The following is a 21122-nucleotide window of genomic DNA, read 5'->3' as shown; positions in this document are numbered from 1 at the left end:
AACATAGCAGACCTGAAGGATGGCACGGTGCAGTATTAGGGCCAGGAATTTCGGCAGGATGCCCCTCCTGCACCTCCCTCTGTAGCCATATACCCCCCCGCCCGCCCCCGCCTCCTGCCCCAAGTACTGACCAGCTAAAGCCACAGCTCAGCTCTGCCTTGGTTTGAAAAGTTATAGGCAGCTACACCTCCATATAGTTCACTGAGTCAGTGTGTCAGGAAACATGGACTTCCCAAACAATCTCCTCCATGCTGCCAGCGACCTGTTTCAATTTTCCTAATGATCTGAAGTGTAAGGCACTTTTCCCCACCTTGGTCTTTTAGGGAAATATTCTTCAGGAATAAGGTTTTAATTTATCTCTTCTAAGCAGCATTTTATCTTAATAAAAAATGGTTATCTGCTGTACATATTAGCCATGAAACTAGAGCTCAGGAAGGGGAATCTCAGCAGGTTTGTCTTGTACCATTTTCCCTTTGTTTTCCTCCCACCCCTGTGGAGACTGATGAAAAGCTAAGCTTTGTACTTTAGGTTCCCCCAGTCCTGCCCTTCATCACATTGGTCCTCTCCTCTGGCCCTGTGAAACACTTCAATCTTTTGTATATTAGAAAAAAAAAAAAAAAGAAAAAAAAAATCACCCACCAAAACAAATGAAAAACTCTCATAACTATTAAAATCAAAACTATAGGATCGCCCCTGACATCAAAGGCTGACCATCTATTGACCTTAGCATGCATAGGATAACAAGTTCCCAGTGAAGAGAGGAGCTGAAACTGGCTTGAGCCTCTCTCTTCTCTGCCTACTTCTATAAAGACAGGGGCTTTGGATTTCTCCAGCAAAAAGAAGCCACTGAAGTAGAGTGAAGGCAATTTTTCATTTCCCATGTACTCTACACCACATAGAGGACCTGCTGCAGCATTGTGCACCACATGCTTTTCTGTTGCTTAACTTGGGAAAAAAGGAACTTTCAACAATTCCCTCCAGAACACTGGAATATTAGCTGATTAAATGCAAAAGGAGCACAGGTTTAAAAAACTTTTTAATTTGCATTCCAAAACAATTCAAATATGTTCCATTTACTGTAAAAAAAGAGGCAAGTGTTTCAGAAATTTAATGCCAAGCTTAACCTGTTTCACTATACAGCACAAGCTTGCCAATTTGATGGCATAGTTTTTTTTAAAAAACACCCCCCCAAAACTCTTTATTAACCTTTCATGCCAGAAATGTGCATTTTAGCTACGTTCAGTTGTGGACGGTACATTAGTCCATCCAGCAGAAGTAACATCTGGACAGAGGTCAGGTAAACTCTACGCTTTCTCATAGTGGCGAACAGCAACCACATCACCAAAGGTGAGAGTCTGCAAGTCCAAGGAAAAGACAGACACGTTAGATGCTGGACCATTTTCTATAATGACTTAACACATATTAAAGAAGCCCATGCTAGACCAAGGTTGGTTTACATCATGTAATTTATAGATAAACAAATTGGTGTAGATTATTGATATTTTAAGTGAACAAGAGGCAAAACCTTAGTTACAGTTCCCGTAATAAACCTAACCTTCTCCTTGCTGCTTTCAAACCCAAGAAGCACATACTGCACATTTACAAAGCAACTATAGTGAGGCTAGAAACTACTGTTTAATTTTTCTAGTTTTTGTGAATGTAGTTTCTTAAATACAGCATTGTTTTAATACAGACTTAACACTGATTTTCCCAAAGCTGATCACACTGCGAGATGCGCAATCTAAAAATCCAAGTCCTCTATACCCACATTCTACACTATTATGCATAGGCATATACTTAAGGAGAACCCTGTACTAAAATAAATGCATTCTGTGCACTTAAATAGCTAGAACTACCAAATATTTTAGTCGCTGCAGTTGTGCGGAACACTAACTGCAGTGTGTGAGTTTTGGAGGCATTTCCTGAAGTGGAACAGGGCATCTCACCGTGTTCAAACTCCAAAGGAAAAGGTTTTCTGTATATGCATGTAGCTGTTTCCAAAAACAAAGCACATATTTTCCCTTGTATCGCTTGTCACATTGTGTTGCGCTGACTGTATGCTTTAAGCTATTAAATATTTGGAGGTCTCCATCCATACAGATACTCTCCAAAGTATCTGGAAAACAAGCTAACTGGTTTTCCCCAACAACCATGTCACATAGATTAGTATAACTGAAGAGGTTTTATTTTTGACAGTTACATCTCTGTGCCAAAAATAAGGATTAGATATATTAACTTACACCATTTATTCACCCCATACTCCTGTTCCTGAAAAGTCAGGAAAAGAATGTGAATTTGAAACAAGACTTTTCTTCACATAATTGCTGTTTATCATAGTTTTTAACAAGGTAGGAGGAATAAACCCTTTATTATTAAATATGAAAATGCTATTACGTCCCACAATATTGTAATTTATTTTCCTAGGGATATACTTCTTCTGTGTAATTAAATATTATTTATGCGTGCATATATAAAACAAGTTTTTAAAGAAATCTAAGTTAGCACTGGCAACAGATCATTGCCTATATAATCCAGAACTCTGTGTTTTTTCCAGCTCACCAGGGCTTTTTTTTTTTCCTTTTTGCTTGAGCATTTATACAAACTCTAGAAAGAACGTAAACACTCTGGAAATCCACAGGCTGGCCTGCCTAAAACCACTAGCAATTTTTTAGTTGTCAGTAAAACAAGATGCAAAACAAAATAAACATTTGAAAAATCTCTGTTAGCTTTCCCCACCAATTGGTTTAAGGGTTTGTGTATACATAACACTATCTGTTCATCAAGCTTGAAATAAATGCAAGTGAGGAGTGTTAGCAGTGTACGTGAATGCTCAGTAAGCTTTATACTTACCATTACCATTTTGCCATCCTTTATTTCTCTCACAAAGTTTGTCTCTTTGCCATCCCACTTCTGTACGTGCACTAGCTTGTCTCCATCCAAGGTCACGACGGACTGTGAGATACGAAGAAACACAAAGACATTCATTTATTTGGGGTATTTGGGATTCTGCTCACACATTCAGCATGCACTATTCTATTGAATTCTCTTCAATAGATGGATGTGGATCTAGAATGATAAAGTAGTCCCAGCCATTTTAAAGCCAAGCCCGTGAATCATCCTCGTTTTCAGCACGAGCTCCATACAATTCTTGTTCGTGTCAAAGGACTAAAAAAGTTGCTTCCTTCGAGTTCCAGTCTCACAAGAACCACTGTTTCAGATGTGCTTTGGGGAAGCGTTTACGTTAAGCCCCCCAAAAATGCAGGGAAGAAGGCATTTCCCCATTTCGACTGGGAAAAGTTATGCCAAATGATGTTTGGCTTGAAAGAAAAGTGGGCAGCTAACACAGTTCTTTGACGCTGGAAGGAAGACTAGAAGGGGGCTGGTGACATAACGCATTGCTTCAGACAAGACATGGCGTAAGCGGGCAAATAAGATGCAATCTTGTCTTTTTTCCCCTGTCCTTCACAGTGCTGCAACTGGCAGAAGTTACTTTTTTTTTTTCTTTCACCCTACCGAAGATACAGCCTCGGGGGCGGGGGTGGGGAGGAAGAAGAGGAAAAAGAAGCCACTGCAGCCCGAGTTCACTTACTTTGCAGTTTCTATCATCGGGGGTAGTTTCATCAAATTCCTCTCCAAGTTTAAAGCTGATTTCTGTGTTTTTGAAAGTGCTTTGAGTCCTGATCACTACTTTGTCCCCCTCGCTGCTGATAATCACAGTGGGTTTAGTTACATTCCCCACCTGCCGTGTTGCAAACCCCACTCCTAGACCATCAAGGGAGAAGAGAAATCCATCAGACATGCGGGTTTTCACTTTTTTTTTTTTTTGCCACACATCGAGGTACAGATTCCCCCACTCTACCTTCTGCTTCGCTTGTGCCCTTATCCCTAAATCATCCATAGGTGCGTGTCCCCCCCCAAGAAGCAGCTCCGTGCCCTCCCTCACCTCGGGGACGAGGAACCCCCAATTCGGCAGCGCCGCGGAACGGGTGGCGATCGCTTCTACTTCTCTGGCTTTCAGTTTCTTACCGCTCCGGCACAACGATCGCTTTTGCTCGTGTTTATTTGCAGTTTTATCTGCCGGCGGCGTTTGCCCCTTCTTTCTCCGGAGCCTCTGCCCAGCAGGACGGCTCTCACACAACCCCCTCCCCCCCCCCCCATCACATTAACCCTACTGAAGCACAGCCCCCCCAAACCTCCCCCGCCTCTGCGAATGCCAAACCTACACCTGGGGGCGGGGGGGGGGGCGTTTCACTTTTCAATTTTTTAATTTTTAAAGGACGGTGCAAAACTGCAGCTCTGACCGCGCCGTACCTACCCAGCGCCTTCATGTACTCGTCAAAGTTGTGGCTGTCCACCAGCTTCCAGGTAGCGCAGAAAGCTTCGACCATGGCGGCGGCGGGGAGGGGGGTACCGGGGGAACGCCGCTACGGCCCCGTATTTAAAGCCGGAGCCCGGCGGGGGGTTCGGGAGGAGGAGGAGGAGGAGGAGGGGGGGGGGGCAGCCGCGGTCCGCCCCCGGCGCCTCCCCTCCGCCCTCCGCTCCATCACCTGAGCCGCCGCGGGGGGTCCGCCGCCCTCCCCGTTCAACTCCCAAAACGTGAAATATACTCCCCGGAGTGCGAGGAGAGGTTCGGAAGGGTGCTGCAGAACACCTCCTCGAGAAGGTGGGCCGCGAAAATTTTTTAAGGCCGGTTTGTACAAGACCCCCTTGTCCCGTCAACCCCCCGCCTCCCCATCACACGGCATCGCTGAGGGTGCTCTCTCCAAAATTGGCGTTTGCCATTGCCGGCTGGAAACAGCATTTTGCCACCACAATTGGGAGTGTTGGGAAACTTAAGAAGGAAGGAAGAGGGCTTAAAGCCGTTTTCATCCGATACGGTTTGTTTCTGTTGTCCTTCCCCTAGGTGTTCTCTGAAATTCACTGAAGGCGCTTGGTAGTCATCTCTCTTGAGTGTTTTTCAGAAAGCAGCCCGTCTCCGTGGGATGAGCCACGGCGTCGGCTTTTCCAGACGCACTGCTGGGATGGATTCCAGAGTCGTGAATCTAGCTCTTCTGCTCTCGTAACAAAACTCGGGCACTAAGTGAAAGAGACTTTCTCTGACTCAGGAACAAAACCTCAACAACTTTCTACCTGGTCCTACCAAATGAAATATAAATAATTATCAATATTTTCCTAATATTTTTAAATTAGTTTTTGACACGTCACTTGCATTTCTTTCAGGCTCTTGTAGTCTGGCCCATTCTTTGGGTGTCAGACAAGTGCTGCTTCTGACGGGACTTTTAATATAATTTGCCACTTTTTCACTTGTCCTCAGAAGGAACCAACCCCTCTCTGAACTAACGCCAGGAACACAATCCTGATTCCTTTTACCACACAACACAATTTTCGTTAGTCTTGATGACCTAAGGGTATGAACTAGTGCATCTATTTCTCCTTAACCCTCTGTCCACTTACTTGGAAGTACTGGCAGAGACACAAAGTGCCTCCTGCAGCTGCTCGGTTTATGTCCAACCTCTTCTGAGACTTTTCGGCTAGCACTCAGCCAGGGAGAGCAAGAGCATCGCTTGAAATAACAGACCGCCAATTGTTGTTCATGAGGCTGAAAGGAAAGAAGTCGCCTTTTTTTTGTCAAAGTTGACTAATGCTATGTCTCCAAAGTTTGCACAGAATACCAGCCTTACTGGTGCATCTCATACGGATGTCCACTAACCTAAATGTCTGTAGTCGGTCAAACCCTCTATAATGAATGAGGAATATGCTTTGTGATTGGCGCTGTCATGGCACGGGGCACACGGCATTTGTGTTGTGCGTGGGTATCATCTGTGACTCCAGTTCAGTTTGGAACGGTGTTTCCTCAATACGGTAACATTATCAAGGATTTAGTAGCGTTCACCACCCGTAGCCAAACTCTGCAGCCACGGGGTCTCACAAGAGCTTCCTCGCTGGCACCCAGGCAGCTGATGTGCAAGTACAAGCAAACTGATCTCGCCTCTCACCTATTTCATCTCAGATGAATCATATTAAATCCTAAATGATTTCACCAATGCCCTCATGAACTGACACGAGTGTCTCCTCTCCCAGTACTGACAAGACAGAGTTATCTGCTCATATAGATTCTGTTTGCAGAAGCCCTGGAGCCTCTGCTGATCCTTCTGGTGCAGATGTGTGCAGAGAGCCCTGGGAGAGCTCCTTGCTCTCTGTGCTCACCGAGGCTTGTTGTGGAGAACCAGCCTCACGGACTTTGTGTGATATAAAACTCCTGGAAGTGATTCAGTGCCACTGCCAGTAGCTGGACTCCTCAAGGACACTTCTGCCTTGCACCTTCTTCCAGACGGTGCTGCAACTTGGCCCTTGGGAAGCAGCCACTTCAGGATCCTTCATAATTTAAGCAATCATACCTCCGCTGATGGCTCAGTTCTACAAGGATTTCCCAACATACTTAGCTAAGTACCTAGTCTTAAGAAAAATATATTCTTTAACACTTTGCACTAGGCTTCAGATGTAAAACAGGGTCTGCTAAAATGCTCACATTCCTTCTGCTGCTCAGATAGATTGCCAAAGTCATCACACCAGGTTTCATGATGGTGAGATCCCACCTGTCGGTGTTAGTGATGATTTGGGAGCAAGATAAATCCACAGCAGGAAATGTTACATTATTGACACCTTGTGGGGTGACAAGCCACAGCCAAAGATGTTTCCTATGGCATCTTATGTCCTATATATTTGCTTGTGGATCCTTATGTGAGAGTTGTACTAATGTCAACAGCTAGTACAAGTCATCCTGATCTATATAAATGCTTTGCTATGGCTGGAATGGAGATAGCAGTGTGAAATACGCTGACCAGGTGTGCATTTTAGGTTGCTGCTGCACAAGAGACCAGCTTGGAGTTTCTTTTACACTGTCAGCAGAGTTTGAAGGTTTTAACAGACAGAGTCCTCCCCTGTAAAAAGCCTGTGTGATGGAAGACGTCTCTTGAGATTCCTCTCAGAATGCCCAGGGACTCATTCTCATTTACACTAAACTCTTTACATCCCTTGAGCAGCGTAAGTAAGCACATTTGCATTCTCTGTGCAAGGCCTGCTTGAAAGATGAAAATGCTGTGGCAAGACATCCCTGTGTAATAAGTAATCCTTACTTCCAAAGGCCATCCAGGGTGAACATGGGACTGCTCTAACCTTCAGCCTTTGAATACAGGACACAAAAACTGCTTTTGGCTACCTTTCCCCCCTGTTATATCCCTGCTTCACAAGCCCTCAGGCATTCAGAGAACGAGGTGCTCACCCTTCTTCAGACTTCATTCAGTCCCTGAAAAAAAAAATAAAAATCATCTATTCAGAAGAAAAAAAAAAGGGCACCACAGGCTCCTGTGGTACAAAAGTCTGACCAAGAGGTTCTCTCACGTGCGGATTCCTCATAATCAATGTCAGGAACTGCTGAGCGTCTAATCACTGCAGCCAGTCGCTACAGGCTTAGTATTCTGGTTATGGAAATGTAGTGAAATTGGTGCAGCTGATGTTTGAAGCCGGGTGTATCTACCCTTCTGTTGTGTCCCTCCGTGGATCTCACACAGGAGGGGCACCCTTGCTACACCAGTTCAGTCAAACCTATCCTTTCACCACCCTTGCAGTACAATAGCCGGGAATATCGTACTACCCTGCAGAGTTTGGTCAGTAGTTCCGGGGATACTATGTTATAAGACCTTCAGATAATTTAGTGATGACTGCATTATTCAAACATTTCTGTGTTCAGGGCAACGAAGGCCCTGGAACTGCAGAGCATCTTGTACCCACGTGTGCAAGGGTAGCAGTGACACCAGGGCCTAACTCCCCTGGTACCAAAGCAGATGTAGGCACTCGAATCCCATTGAAAGCCAACATGATTCAGGGTCCTAACTCACTCAGGGGTTTTGGTAATCTCTTAGCATTCTGAAACATATAGGGGGCTACTTTTGAATTAAGGAAATTGGAAATAATGTGTAGCTGAAAGTAGAAGAGATTTCCTCCATTCATGGACAGCAAACTAGGGTATTCTCAGCACATTTTAACCATGCCTGAAGCCCTGCTGTGCATCTCTGTGCAGCTGTGATCTCGGTGTAACATAGAAACAACCAGATTTTAGTACCTATTGTGTCAGATGAGATGATGTTGCTTCAGGGCTGAGCATGATTTGATTTTTGGTGCTGCAGAAAAAACTAATGTCAAACAGGGCAGTAGAATGTCCTTAACTAAAATTATCTGATGTGTCCTATAGCTGTCTAAGAGATATACTGATCCCCCTAATAAAAATAAACTATCTCAGTGCTGTCAGTGAGTCACAGAAAATCACTAGGTTTACTCTATTGACAGGCAGCTCTTTAGAAATCCCAGTTTAAACAAGAGAGATAAATGCTTTATGGAGAAGACGCCCAATTATGCAGCTGCACAAGCAAGTGGTCACAGGATGGCCCCAGGTACAAAGCAGCTGCATGAATCCAGTCTTGTGCTGTGTAAATGCCGTGGGAAGGGCTTTACTGGAACTGCAGACCAGATGATAGGCAGGGTGCAAGGTAATGCAGGCAGGAGCAGGGAAGACGTGTTTACACCATATCACTTCTAACAGCACGGCATACCTTAGGCAAAGCTTCGGAGCATGGTCAGCAGGCTTCCTTCCACTGTAAAAGCTCAACCAAAATAATGCCAGGACAGGCTAACATTAGAGCACAAGTCATGTTAAGGTCTAATTCTGGTGTCTCTTGCTAACTGGTGAAAACTAAGCGGTCTGTGATCATGCATTTCATTCTTGTAGACTCTCTCTTGGGTTACAAATTGGTGTGACATGAGATTAGGAGAGTCCTGGAAAGTAAATACCCACTAATACCTCATTATGAACTATTAGACATTTATTCGGATTGGTTTAAGCTGAGAGGACAGCTGGTCTACAATGGTTTAAAGAAGGAAGCAAATACTACTAAACATCTCCAGGGTCTTCTCTGCTTCTTAAAGGCATTTGGGGGGTTGTTATCTGTTGTCTAATATTACTATATCTACCATTTAGAGGACTCAAGTCAGAGGCTCTCCTCAAAGAATTAGCCTGGGCTAAAGCCAGCCACCTTCCTGGCTCCCAGTTCTGTGTATTGAAGATGCAGTTATTTTAATTTTGTACCATTAGGCCTTTGGTTATTATAGTATTTGTCTTTGCTTTCTTTCATATTTAAGAGTAGAAAAACTATTTTAAAGCCTTTAAAATGTAACAGAAATGTCTGATACTGGGTGTCACTTACAATAGCTGTCTAGTTATTGTAAAATCAATACAAGAAATCAGCTTTCCAGACTTACAGTTTCAGCATGGCCAAATGTAAGGTCATACACTGAGCAAGAAAGAAATACAGTCTTATTTATAAATAAGCAACTATTTCAGGGGTAATAACGACTCAGAGAAATTTAGAAGGCATACGAATAAGGTGAACACACTAACTTAAAATAATCCTTATGTGCATAAACGGAACAATAGCACATAGGTTTAAGGAGATTAGACCACCTGAATTTGAGTTGTTGCAACTGATTCTGGAAGCCTTGTGTAGATTTGGTGTTCAGAGCAGCCCAGTAAGAACATTAGTGGAGCAGTAGCACACTCTGTATTAAGGTCCAAGGATGCTGTATTATAACAAAGGTAGGGAATGACTTATCATCATCAATAAAAATTTTACAGTATTAAAGGTACAGGTGATCTCTAAATGTCGTATTCTCTTTCCGTAGCCCTAGTATATGCCATGGAGTCTGTCTAACACGTAAGTGCAACTATGTGGAATTCAGTATAATCAATCTCAAGCTAAGTCCTTGCAGCGTAACAAAAGACAACTCTGCAGGGCTGGATTTAAGAAACTTTTGGAATAGCTCAATGTACCTTCATTCTGTTTGTGTATACTGAAGCACTCCATTTGCTGCGATATCCTGAAATCACTCTCAACAGCAGATGAGATTTAGACAGTAAATCAGCTTTATTTGACTGAATTACAAATTTAAGAAAATAACTACTGAATTTGGAAAAGAGATGCAAAGTAATAACTCAGCTCATTAACTACCTGCATTTGGATATTCCCAGGGTCCTCCTCTGTTCCACTCAGCTGTGGACTGACAGGACAGAGTCACAGCCTGCTGGAGCCAGAAATGGTCCCTCAGATGCAGCTGGAGACAGACTCCTCCGGGTTTGTCTCCTCTAAATCGGAATCTCTCACCTGGAGCAAGCTGTTTCCTCCAAAGTTCTAAACTAGCAGTGGGTTATGGGGAGTGTTAATGCACCCCAGAGAAATGTCTGAATTCTACAGTCTTGATAAATAATTTAATTAGATTATCAATTTATGGGCCTGTTGTTGATGAAAAAATGTCTGTAACAGATCAGGCAGAGGTGCTTGCGAAATGCAACCTCATGCTGGGTGACCTAGATAGAATTACACACCTAACTTGATTCATTCAAGAGTGCAACTACATCCCTGCTATACATCTTGGTTTGTGACCAAGCGTTGAGTCATTTCTGAGTTTTCATGAGTCTAAATATGTAAACTTCCTGGAACACAAAATTCTAGAGCAACCTGAAGCACTGCAGGGTTAAGGTAGCTCATTACTAGCTTTAAATAGGGACTAGTACCAAGACAAACTTGGGCAAAACTTTAGTCTTCCTGGCTGTTTGGAGGCAATCCCAGAGAAACAGAAGTAAGAGTGGTCTGTTCAGTCTGGTATACAAAACTCTAGCCACTGGAAGTTAAGCCTAGAGAAATTTATATTAAAAATTAAGTGCATATTAGCTGTGAGGAGACTTAACCCCTTGACCAACTTTCAAACTGCCTTACTAGACTTTTCATCCCTGCAGGTTCTAAACTATGCTAACAACAGCAGCTATTACATGATGCAGGAAGTACTTCAGAGAAGTTCCGTATCCTGGATTATGCAAGAAATGACATGAGATGGTCACAATGGGTGAGTCTAAACCAGGACTTAAAAACACATCCCGCTTGCTGAGTGTGGGTTCGTACTTTGCAAAATCCAGGGTCTACTATGGGAAAAGATGCAGATATACACAGAAAGGAAAATAGACATGTAGTCCCTCCCTGGATAATCATGGGACTCACTTTCTGGACTGTACTGCAGCAATTGCCAGCAGAAGCATAGATACAGCCACTATTCCTTTAATTCTATACATCCATGTGTACATGTTTCAAAAGATTTCCCCCTCAGTGTGGCAGTCGTAAATATAACCCGGACCCTCTGTGTATCACAAAATCCTTAACTAATCTTGTAATAGTTAAACAAGGCTTCTAATAGCATCTTCCTCCAGACCTTTGAAACTTTCTTGAACGGCTGATCAGCGCTGCAGCCAAAGCTCAGAACATCCAGAGTCCAGAGCCAGCGGAGGGTGCAGGAGCAGGGTGCCTTGCTCGCATTGCGACTGTCTCAGCTGTTCTGCTAAAAGAAGGGCTACGGAGAGGAAATGTGGCACAACTTTCACGCCTTTAACTCCATCTCATTGTCCTTTGTCTCCTCCACCCTTAAATATAATCCTTCTTACATGTCAGCATTTCATTTTATCCTTTATAAATTTACCTAGAAGTTTCCACTCATAACAGCCCATGTTTAAAAAAAAATAAAAATAAAAATGCAAAGTCAAGAGTTCAAAGGCTGTCTGAAAGAACATGCCTGAAAGAAACTTATTTCAGCACTTTCTTATATTGCAACACCATCTCTATTTGCATAATCACATGCTATTTTGTTTCTAGAGAAGCTTCCCTCTCTCAATGCTCAAGAGAAAGGCTGTTCAGGGACTGGCTCAAGGCTCTTTAATGAGTCTGTCTGATATATAAGATCTCTACCCAGTACTTGCTGGGAGGAATAGTAATGAGTTGTCCTTCTACCATCTCATTTTACCGAACATGGAGGCAGTTAAAGAGATTAGTTTCTTATACTGGGTGTTTAAAGCACTAACAGTTGATGTTGGGCATAAGAAGGTTTAAGCGAGCGAAGCAAGGGGTGAGCACAGAAGAAAGGAAGCGAGCAGATGGGTGTGAGCTTTGAACAGTTAGACGAGAAATTCAGAGGGACAGAAGGAATGGGATGGGATTGTTGAGCCACTGAAGTAGAAGATGGGCACAAACTTGGTGGGAGGAACAAGCAGGTTCAACACCTGTAGCTCTCCCGCGAATGCACGTACGGCGGTTTTCCTGTTTTTCATTTAAAGGGTGCTTTTCTTCAGGACACCGTTGCTCAGACCCTGGTGTCTGCTGGAAGCTGGAGAAGGCCTCCATGGCTGCCGGGCAGAGCTCATCTCCCTGGCACGGTGGGCGGCTGCTGGGCCATGGAGGCGCTGCTGGGGAACGGGGAGGGGGTTGTGCCGGAGTAACAGCTATGCTGGAGAGCAAGAAGTAACGTTATTTTGAATAAACTGCTTATTTAGATGGTTGGATGGATGCCGTCCACGTGGAAGGCACCTCAGAGGGGAGTTCGCCTGCCCTCCGCTGCCTGCTGCAGCTCTGAGAGAGAAGGTTGGAGCCCCGTCCATCGTCCCACCGGCGCCGGGCGGCCGGGGCATTACCACAGCTCCCCCTCTTTTTCACGTTACCCTTCATCGCGACAGTGGCCCAAATTCTGCCATTTCCCGGGCGCTGCCAGCCGGGGAGCGGGGAGAGGCGGTGAGGAAGGCGAAGGGCCGGCGGCCTGCCTGCCGCGGGCTCGGGCGCCATCTTGTGCCCGCCGGGCGGGAAATGCCTGGCTGGAGCCCTCGGGCAAAATAATCTGCTCCCGTCCCCTCAGGAAGGTCGGTGCGTTGTTAGGAGGCGACTTCTGGAATAATGCTGGGGTTTAATAGCAAGTTTGCATGCGCCTGCTTTTTGTTTACCCTGCTGATGTATCATTTACAAATGTGCCCATGGGATCTGGGGAGAAAAAAACCCCCAAACCAACAACCATATAGGAAGGTTAAACCAGTCTCTCACAGATTAGCTTTTCTGTACACTGTGTGATAAACACTGGATTTGCAGCATCAGTCACTGCACGGCAGAGTCCCTGGAATAAAGCACTGGTAAGGATTGCCTAAATCCTCACATCAGGGCCCTTTACATTGCAGGCAATTGCTGAATACATGTTTAATCCAGAAATGGATTAAACCCACAGCATGCTGGCTTTCTTTCTATCAACAGCCAAACCCCCCATTTTCCGTCAAACATAAGTCTCGCATTAAAATCTGGAGATCTGGCATTAGGACGTGGCACAAGACAGGGCGGAGTCATGGCCTTCAGGCCTCCTGTCGCTCCCGGCCATCTTGGGATAGGAACTGGTCCCCACTGGGCTGAAAAGGGAAATAAACCAAAATAATAAAATAACAGCTCTCAGCATGTATTGCTAATTACTATCCGAAGTAGAACAGCTTCAGGTGGGGAAGATGAAACGGAGTTCTCCCTAAGAAAGGTCAAAACCAGTCATCTATGGCAGTACTGGCACCCTAGCCCAAATCGCAGAGCGAGCATCTAAAGCAGCGTAGCCTGCAAGCCAGACTCAGCCACCTGTTTTATGACAGAATTTAGACGTTGAAAATGCTTTTGGCCAGTTCAGCCCTCCATGTCCAAGCGCAGCATCTCTCCTTTGCCCAGGCAGCGTGAGCCAGTTTCCACCGAGAAGTCTGGGGCTCCAAACCGGTGGTGATGTGCTCTTGCTAACTGGGCGAGGAAGTACAGAAAACGTGTAGAAAACAGAGGGGAATGAATTAATAAAGTAAATGCCACCTTCTCTGGACCTATCAAAGAATTTCCCCAAATCTTAAGTGTAATTCACGTGGGACTGTTTTCGTCTCGGGGCAGCAGGAAGCAGTGCCGCACATCTCCGAATGGCAGCAGCCCTGTGGCGTGGGGAAGCTTCAGCTGGCATTATTTTTCCAAGCTTACGTAAACCTTCGGAACGATGTTCTCAGCAGCGCGAGACGCCTCCTGTTTGCAGTCACCCGACTTTCTGAATACACAGAGACACCAAGGTATTGGACCCTTAGGGAAACCCTTGAAGTGAAGGTCTCGGATCAGACAGTCCCTCTCACCAGGCTGGCTCGCACCCTTTCTGCAATTTGCTCTCCAGCAGCTGTCTCCCTGCTGGTTTTGAGGTCTCTGAAAACTGCCTCCCTCCACTTACTTGCACAAACTACCTGGCAGGCTGAGGATCCCACTAGATGGCAGGAAAGTTTAAGCCCTTGCTATTTCTACCGAAATCGCTTAAGAGCAAGTGCCCTGGGACCCCAGTGGGCTCAGCCCCGCTGGCCTCTGTGCTGGGTGGACCCTGGGGAACCCACACGCACCGCGGTGGGTCTGGGGCTTACGCTCGCTGAGCACAGCAAATACAGCCTGTGCCAAACCGGTAGAGAAATGCATGCAGAAATCTCTGTCCAGTTGCTTTTTACGGGCTTTATCACACAGAGAGCCCCAGCAGACAGAAGAGAGGAATATGAACTAGTCCTCAGTAATTTGCTAAATGTTTTAAATATTCCTATTTGTATGTGTGATACATAAAGGATATTTGGAATACTGATGGTAAAGAGTAGCTTAAACCTCTTCTAGCCACTGTTCTGTTGTAATTTTTAACTAATGCAAGTGCAGTTATATTATTTTATAGGATCACCATTGTATGAAAACTGCACAACACAGAAGTGGCCACTGTGGGTCAGATCGTAGGTCCATGTTACTAAGTATGACGTCTTAGATAGTGCAAACATATATCATGTTTCCACTAACTAGCCTCCTTGCCTCCAAGCATGTGTGTTCATGGACTTTCTGAGCTGGAATAAATTTTCCATATGATTAGTAACTCATGACTTTTAAAACTAAAGTTAGATATAATTCACACTGTAGTTAGCATAAAACCGATCTTTGTCTTCAGTGACAACTAGATCTGGCCTGTACATAGCTGTACTATCAATGCTCTGGAAACTTCTTTTAAAGCATACCACTTTATGAACTGCTTTGCCACTCATTTCATCCATCCAAGCTCAGCCTATGCAGTATTGTACCAGAGTGATGGTATATGGCACAGGTGGAGACAGCTGTATGAAGAATCATAGCAAATAGGCTTAATTTTAAAAAATGTTTAATTACTTCTCTTAATCTCACTAAATGAGAACATTCTAATAATCGGTCCCCTACCTCAAAACCTACTTAGTCCTTTATTGCCTTCCAGATAACAAATTGAACTTTCCTGTTTTATAGCAACAAAAGATGCACCTCAGCATGTTCACCCACCTCTTAGATGAAGCTTCTGATGAAGGGCTGACCCAGATAAAATTACCTTCCTAATGACATCTGCAAAAGATCTGAGGCTAATTTTCTGTATATTCAAAGTACCTAAATTGTTTTATATATGCACAATGAAGTTACAAGTGTATTTCCTGCCTTTTTTTTTTTAATACGCAGACTGACTAAGAATGAATAATTGCTTGATTAAGTTCTAAAATTTGGAGACAACAAAGGTACCTTTTTTGCTTGTTACTGAAATGAATTTCTTTGCTCTCTAAAAACCCAGGTTAGTGCTGTAAGCTGATGAAAAAGATGCTATTACCTGTACCGCACTTGCTGGAATGGAAATTGGGATTAATGCATTATAATACCAGATTAGCCTTAATATAAATTTGCCGCTGTAATTTATCAAGGTAATTAAGTATGTACCTAATTTTAGGCACTAAATAGTTCTATTGACTTCTGTGAGACTAGGCTGCATTTAAAGTTAAGCATGTTTTAAAATACTCCGCTGATTCAGGGCCATAACTTTGTTACTCTCTAGATTAAGAGAATGCACTGTCATCAATTACCCATTAGCGGAGCTAATGGGAGGTACAGCCTGGATAATGGTTGAAACTGGATAAACTGGCTCAGTGAGAAATGTATTCAGAAACACTTAATTTGCTCTTTACAGGCTTAGACAAAGTTTAGTAGAAGTATTATCTGTCTTCAAGATACTAAAAAGAAAAGAACCAGAGCTTTTCCAACTTCAGCTGTGCGTAAGATAGTAACCCTGCCTAAACCCTAGACTACTAGACAGCATGGCATAGAGACTCCCAGACAGCTGCTGTCAGGCCGAGTCAAGTGTAATAATACACAACTGACGAATTCTTCTGGACCAAAATTTATGTGGCACAACATCTCCCACACCAACCAGTGTCTGTGGTTCTGTTTATACTGGTCAGAAATATGCAGCTGGCTCAGAATTGGAAAGGTTTATTTAACAAAATCAGGGCGTAACTAGATATTCCTCTTCTTTCTATATCTGAACTAACTACAAAAGATCTCTCTCATGCAACCTGGACTAATAATTGTTTAGACACCTTCTGCATCTGTAGCTTGGCTGATCTGCAACTAGACTGATACACAGAGAAATGAGGACTGTATATGTGACCCACATACAGATCAAAAATGTTCATCCTGCTTTTAATTGAGTTGCATTTTAAATCTTCCTGTTAGTCTTTACTTCTTATGCAGTTTTTCTAATTCTCTGTTAAAATTCTTCTTTCTAGGCAGCAACTTAGTCTTTCTCAATGACAGGTTCATACAGCTCAAGTACAAAGTAGGCACCGATTTTCCAGTGTTGAGCATTCTGACTAGTTCTAAGCTGTACATCTGTGAGCAGTTAACTCCATGTATGTGTATAGCTGTGGAATGGTTTTTATACAGAGTTTAGCACATGAATAATTTGCTAAATTCAGCTGGTTCATAATTGGTGTTTTCATAGTGAAAAACTTCAAAGCATCTTAGGCTAACAAAATACTTACTTTTAAGTATCTATTCTTGTAACCCAAATTTCACTGTCTGTATTCTCTAAGAGAAGAATCTAAATATATCCAGTGCTGCAACTGTGAAAGAAGAGGAGAATTCAATATAGGCCATGACCCAGAAGAGCACTTTAGCATATGCTCCAGTTAAAGCACATAACGAATTCTGTTTCAGTAATAGTCAGCTACTTGATTTTCATGGGATCATTTTAACTTCTTAAAATTGAGCAATTTTATGCACTGTGATGCTATAAAGGAGGCTGGTATATGAGAATGGGACTGCAACCCAGAACAAGAGTGAATACCACAAATATAGTTAGCTTCGAGTCCCTCTCCACTGTGGTTTTCAACTCTGGTCCTCCGGTGTCTAGTGCAGTCTTTTAGACTTCCTTAAGCCACCTGTTTTGCTCCAGTGGAGTAAGTTATTTTACCTTTCCAAACCTGAAAGTAATTCTGCGATGTTGCACTTGTTAAATGAATACAGGTAAGTGGAGGGAATTAAGTGTCACTTCAGTTGGATGAAACTGAATCCTTTCCTGAATGGTCCCCCAAAGACAGTGTGTGAGTAAATGCACAGTAGGGATGGTAGGTGTGCAGAGAGACCTCTTAGAAGCTCTCTGCCAGCTATAAAATACACAAATATTTTACAGATGGAATACTGGTCAAATGTGGAATGCACCCATCAGAGATGCTTCCTCTGTCTGGCTACAGCCCAGCAGAGAGATTGTGTGGGCAAACAGAAGCATTTGATGTCAGTGTTGGTTAGGTCTCGGGAAGTACGTAAATGGCTGCTGCCCTAGCCTGCAGTAAAGGTGCATGTCTGTACCTGAATCTTCGATCTCCTACAATAAGGGAATGAATGCTAAGTATTTCCAGGAGCATAACCTCCATAACAAAACAATCCCTTCAGCAGAAAAAAACCTTTGCATAAAAAATCTTTGTAAAAATTACAATGACTGAAATATCTTCATTGTCAGAAAACAATAAAGCAAGAAACAGATGAAATAAAAGAAATACGTATTATGGGGTCTTAAGTCTTGTCATACAGGAGAAACATCAGAAGAATCAACAGAAGACAGAAAAGACGATAGCTATTTAATTTCCACAGTGAGATTAAACAATTTTAATCACTTACAAACATGGCTACTTTATTTTAGATACACATGAACAGCTACAATATTCAGCCTGAAAATAAAAATGACAGAAGTGGCAAGACTGCTAAGAGTGGGAGAAAACTGAGATGATTTGCCATAATCAAATAGAGTTTAAAGAGAGTTTGAAAACAAACACTGGTGTTTAAGTAGTTTACAAAACCTTTTGAAGACAGGAGGGGGAGAGAAAAAAATTGTTTATTTTTTTATTTCTCACACCCATGTACATACACCTAATGAGAACAAAAATCTCAGAAGATAAATACAGATAATGTCTGTAATCTAATATATACTTAATATCATCTTAAGGTGGGGAGAGTGAATATACCTCTCTGTCACAGAGAAAGAAGCTATTTTGGGAAATTAAGAAATAGGATTTTTATTTTGAAGCAATCATTAGTTGGTGATACATCTGCTAGGTATATTAATTGAAACTGCCAAAGAAGATTAGTTAGGATGAATACTATAACCATGGGAAAACCCCAAACCAGATACATTCTTTAGTTCTCTTCCCTTTTGGATGTGTAGAACATTGGTTTTGAAGGACGACAGTAGAAAAAACAGTAGTTCCATGTTAATGTCATCTAAGTACAAGTGTCTTGCAAAATCTTGTCTTTGCTGCTAAAGTTGCTACCACACTTCAGAAGGGGTGACACAGGGAAACTGGAAAGTCTGTCGATGGGTTGCATTAATCCAGCAGTCCTCAGGTGTTAGGAATCAGTGCTTTTTCCTTCTGCCTCTTGACTTTCCAGCAAGGCTTTGGATGATGGCACTTCTCCACCCTCTGCTCCTTCATCTAAAAAAAGACAGAATTAAACATTTATACCACACACATTCTCACAGGTTTTTTGGGGTTTTTTTGCAGCCAAATATTTGGGTTCACTGATCATCTCTGTTTGGATTGGCTCTTTATTACCACACTCATGGGTGCTTTAGAAAGAGAGATTAACTCAAAAGATAAAGAACTTGCAGAGGCATCTTCCAAAAGCAATTGCCTATTGTTGTTCATTTGCCAGCTCCTTGCACATGCTGATCAATGTGCATTTGGTTGTAAGAAACAGATTGGAGATAACTTTTTATTATGGTTATTCTTTTTTTTCTGGGTGATTTCCAAAGTCAAGTTAGAATACTGCATTTCTCTGAGCATTGCTGGGTTTCAGGTAGATAATATTAGAGTTTATGAACATGCCAGTTATCTGGCTGACTTTCTTTGCCAAGAAATACCTATGCAAATTCACCCTGCCTTCACAAGACGAGAGGATTTTTTTGTTACTCTGATTTGGAAGTTGACTCTTCCATAGGTTAGTGTTGAATGCTTATATGACTAATGTAAGTAAAAGCTCCCCAGTGTGCATGGTCATTAGATGAAGAGTTCCACTCTGTTGCTTTTGATGCTCAAATTCTCTCACTGAGAAACAGGAACTCCTCTTGCCTCAGTTTCCTTGCAAAGCATAATTATTTTAACACTACCTTCAAGTCCCACATGGCATTACCAGTGCTAACAGAACAGTTTGTAAACCCAAACCTAAGACAGCCCATAGCTTTTGGGGGCAAAGAGAGGTCTGCTTGGCATTTCTGGCTGTACCATCTTCCACTTTAATAGTTGTAAACTAAGGGGTACATTTTCAGCTATTTGCCCTGAAGACTTGTCATAAAATATCACAAACATTCAGAAAAGTTATATATCTTGCTCTCTACATATCACAGCAAATACATAATGCTGTACACAATTCATCAGCTAAAGTTCTTGGCAGAAACTGTTGTAAGTCTGCTCACAGGTTTGGAGGCTTCGGAGTTTTATACTGGTAAATTAGGAACCGAGTTATTTGACACCCTTCAGCATTACATAGCACAGCACTGTTGAGGAAAGGGAGACAGAGTAATCTCCACTATTGGCTGTTTCTGTGTGGGGTTGGATGTCTAATATTAATGGAGTCTTGCAGACAGGGTAAAGGAAAACTGTTAGAGGAAATCTAATCTCATAATCGGTAGCACTTAGGTGTGCAACAGGTGCTAAGCTGCTGAGTGTATCAAGATAGTTATACATAGTCACCTAGAAAAAATTCAGCAAACAATAAAGGTTATTGGAAGAATGGTGCCTTAACGCAGATTACCAAATGTGGGAGACCAATATAGCCTCTTTGCTCTCAAACTTCTTGCAGACTACTCTTCAACCTTTGGATCACCAGTGACAACAATCAACTGTTTAACATGGTACCACTATCGCCTCCCACCAGACCACCTGTGGAAAGTCTCAGCCCTCCAAAATTTACGCACCATCAGAGGATGATCAGACAGGATACAGATGGTCTTCATTTCAGAGTTAGGCTCTGAGATAAACACCTGGTGCCAAAATCTCTCCTGTCCATCTCATGAGAACATTAATTTGGTACGGCTTGCAGACTACATGGAAATTTACATCACACAGCTATGATCCTTGTATATTCATAAAGAATAAAGCAAAGTCTCTTTTCTCTTCTAACCCAGATAAAAGGTATTAGTACATCCTGTTCCTGACCTTTCGGTATGACAGCAGCTGACAGCATTTTAGAAAGAGAGGAAATGTATGATCCAATGAGCATTAGCTAAATTTGAAGCAAGATGGAGAAAGTCCTCCTCACCATTTCCTATAATCTTCACTGAATCTTTCAGAGTAGAAAAAAAATAGGGCATACTTTATATAGCCACATGTTCCATCTTCTCCACTTTTCTCATTTATCCAACTTCTTTGTTCTGAGCTGGAAATGGCTTTCATTTTTTTAACAACTTATTGTTAAAGCCAGAAACAGGCAAAAAGAGATGCCTGTTGGAACCCCAAACATTTGACAAACAAACTGTTTCCCTGTCACAGCACTTGAACTTCCAAACTCTCTTTCCATTTTGATGAATTCTCCTTGTTTTGCTTGCTGTCTCATCAGAAGTTTAACTTACAACACAATGAGGCTGTACTTCCCACCTGATACTTGTAGAATTCCCAACCCCCAAAAGCATCCAAGCAGTCAGAGTGGACCTAACTGTATCCTGTATTCATTTCCTATTATCACTACTGCAAACTGCTGATAACAGAAACTGCTCCTTCCAGGCACACTCTGGCACAGCTATATGTCAATGACAAAGGCAAAGGATAATTCCATGCTCTTAATTGTTCTTCAAATCCTGGCAGTGCTGGTCCTTGCAGTTGTAAGAAAGCATCAGTACATTTT

The 21122-nt window shown here is 42.8% G+C and overlaps 2 protein-coding genes across 6 annotated transcripts in view; both read right to left on the bottom strand.

Moving 5' to 3' along the window:
* Nucleotides 1–1019: 1019 nt before the first annotated feature.
* On the bottom strand, nt 1020–4453 carry FABP7 (fatty acid binding protein 7). The gene is made up of 4 exons (XM_049818170.1): nt 4316–4453; nt 3590–3762; nt 2851–2952; nt 1020–1355 (listed from the first exon to the last, which is right to left on the bottom strand). The coding sequence occupies exons 1-4, from the start codon at nt 4386–4388 to the stop codon at nt 1305–1307; spliced, it is 399 nt and encodes a 132-aa protein (XP_049674127.1). The 5' UTR covers nt 4389–4453; the 3' UTR covers nt 1020–1304.
* A 13423-nt stretch (nt 4454–17876) lies between these two features.
* The window catches only part of PKIB (cAMP-dependent protein kinase inhibitor beta), a 56513-nt gene continuing 53267 nt past the window's right edge, over nt 17877–21122 (bottom strand). For all 5 annotated transcript variants that reach the window (XM_049818173.1, XM_049818171.1, XM_049818172.1 and 2 more), the window contains exon 3: nt 17877–18715. In XM_049818173.1, the coding sequence (XP_049674130.1) occupies nt 18630–18715 (86 nt within the window). In that variant the 3' untranslated portion in view covers nt 17877–18629. The remainder of the gene's footprint in view (nt 18716–21122) is intronic.

The sequence above is a fragment of the Accipiter gentilis genome, chromosome 15 (assembly GCF_929443795.1).
Source record: "Accipiter gentilis chromosome 15, bAccGen1.1, whole genome shotgun sequence".
Taxonomy (NCBI): Eukaryota; Metazoa; Chordata; class Aves; order Accipitriformes; family Accipitridae; genus Astur; species Astur gentilis.
This window is presented reverse-complemented; position numbering and strand designations above follow the sequence as displayed.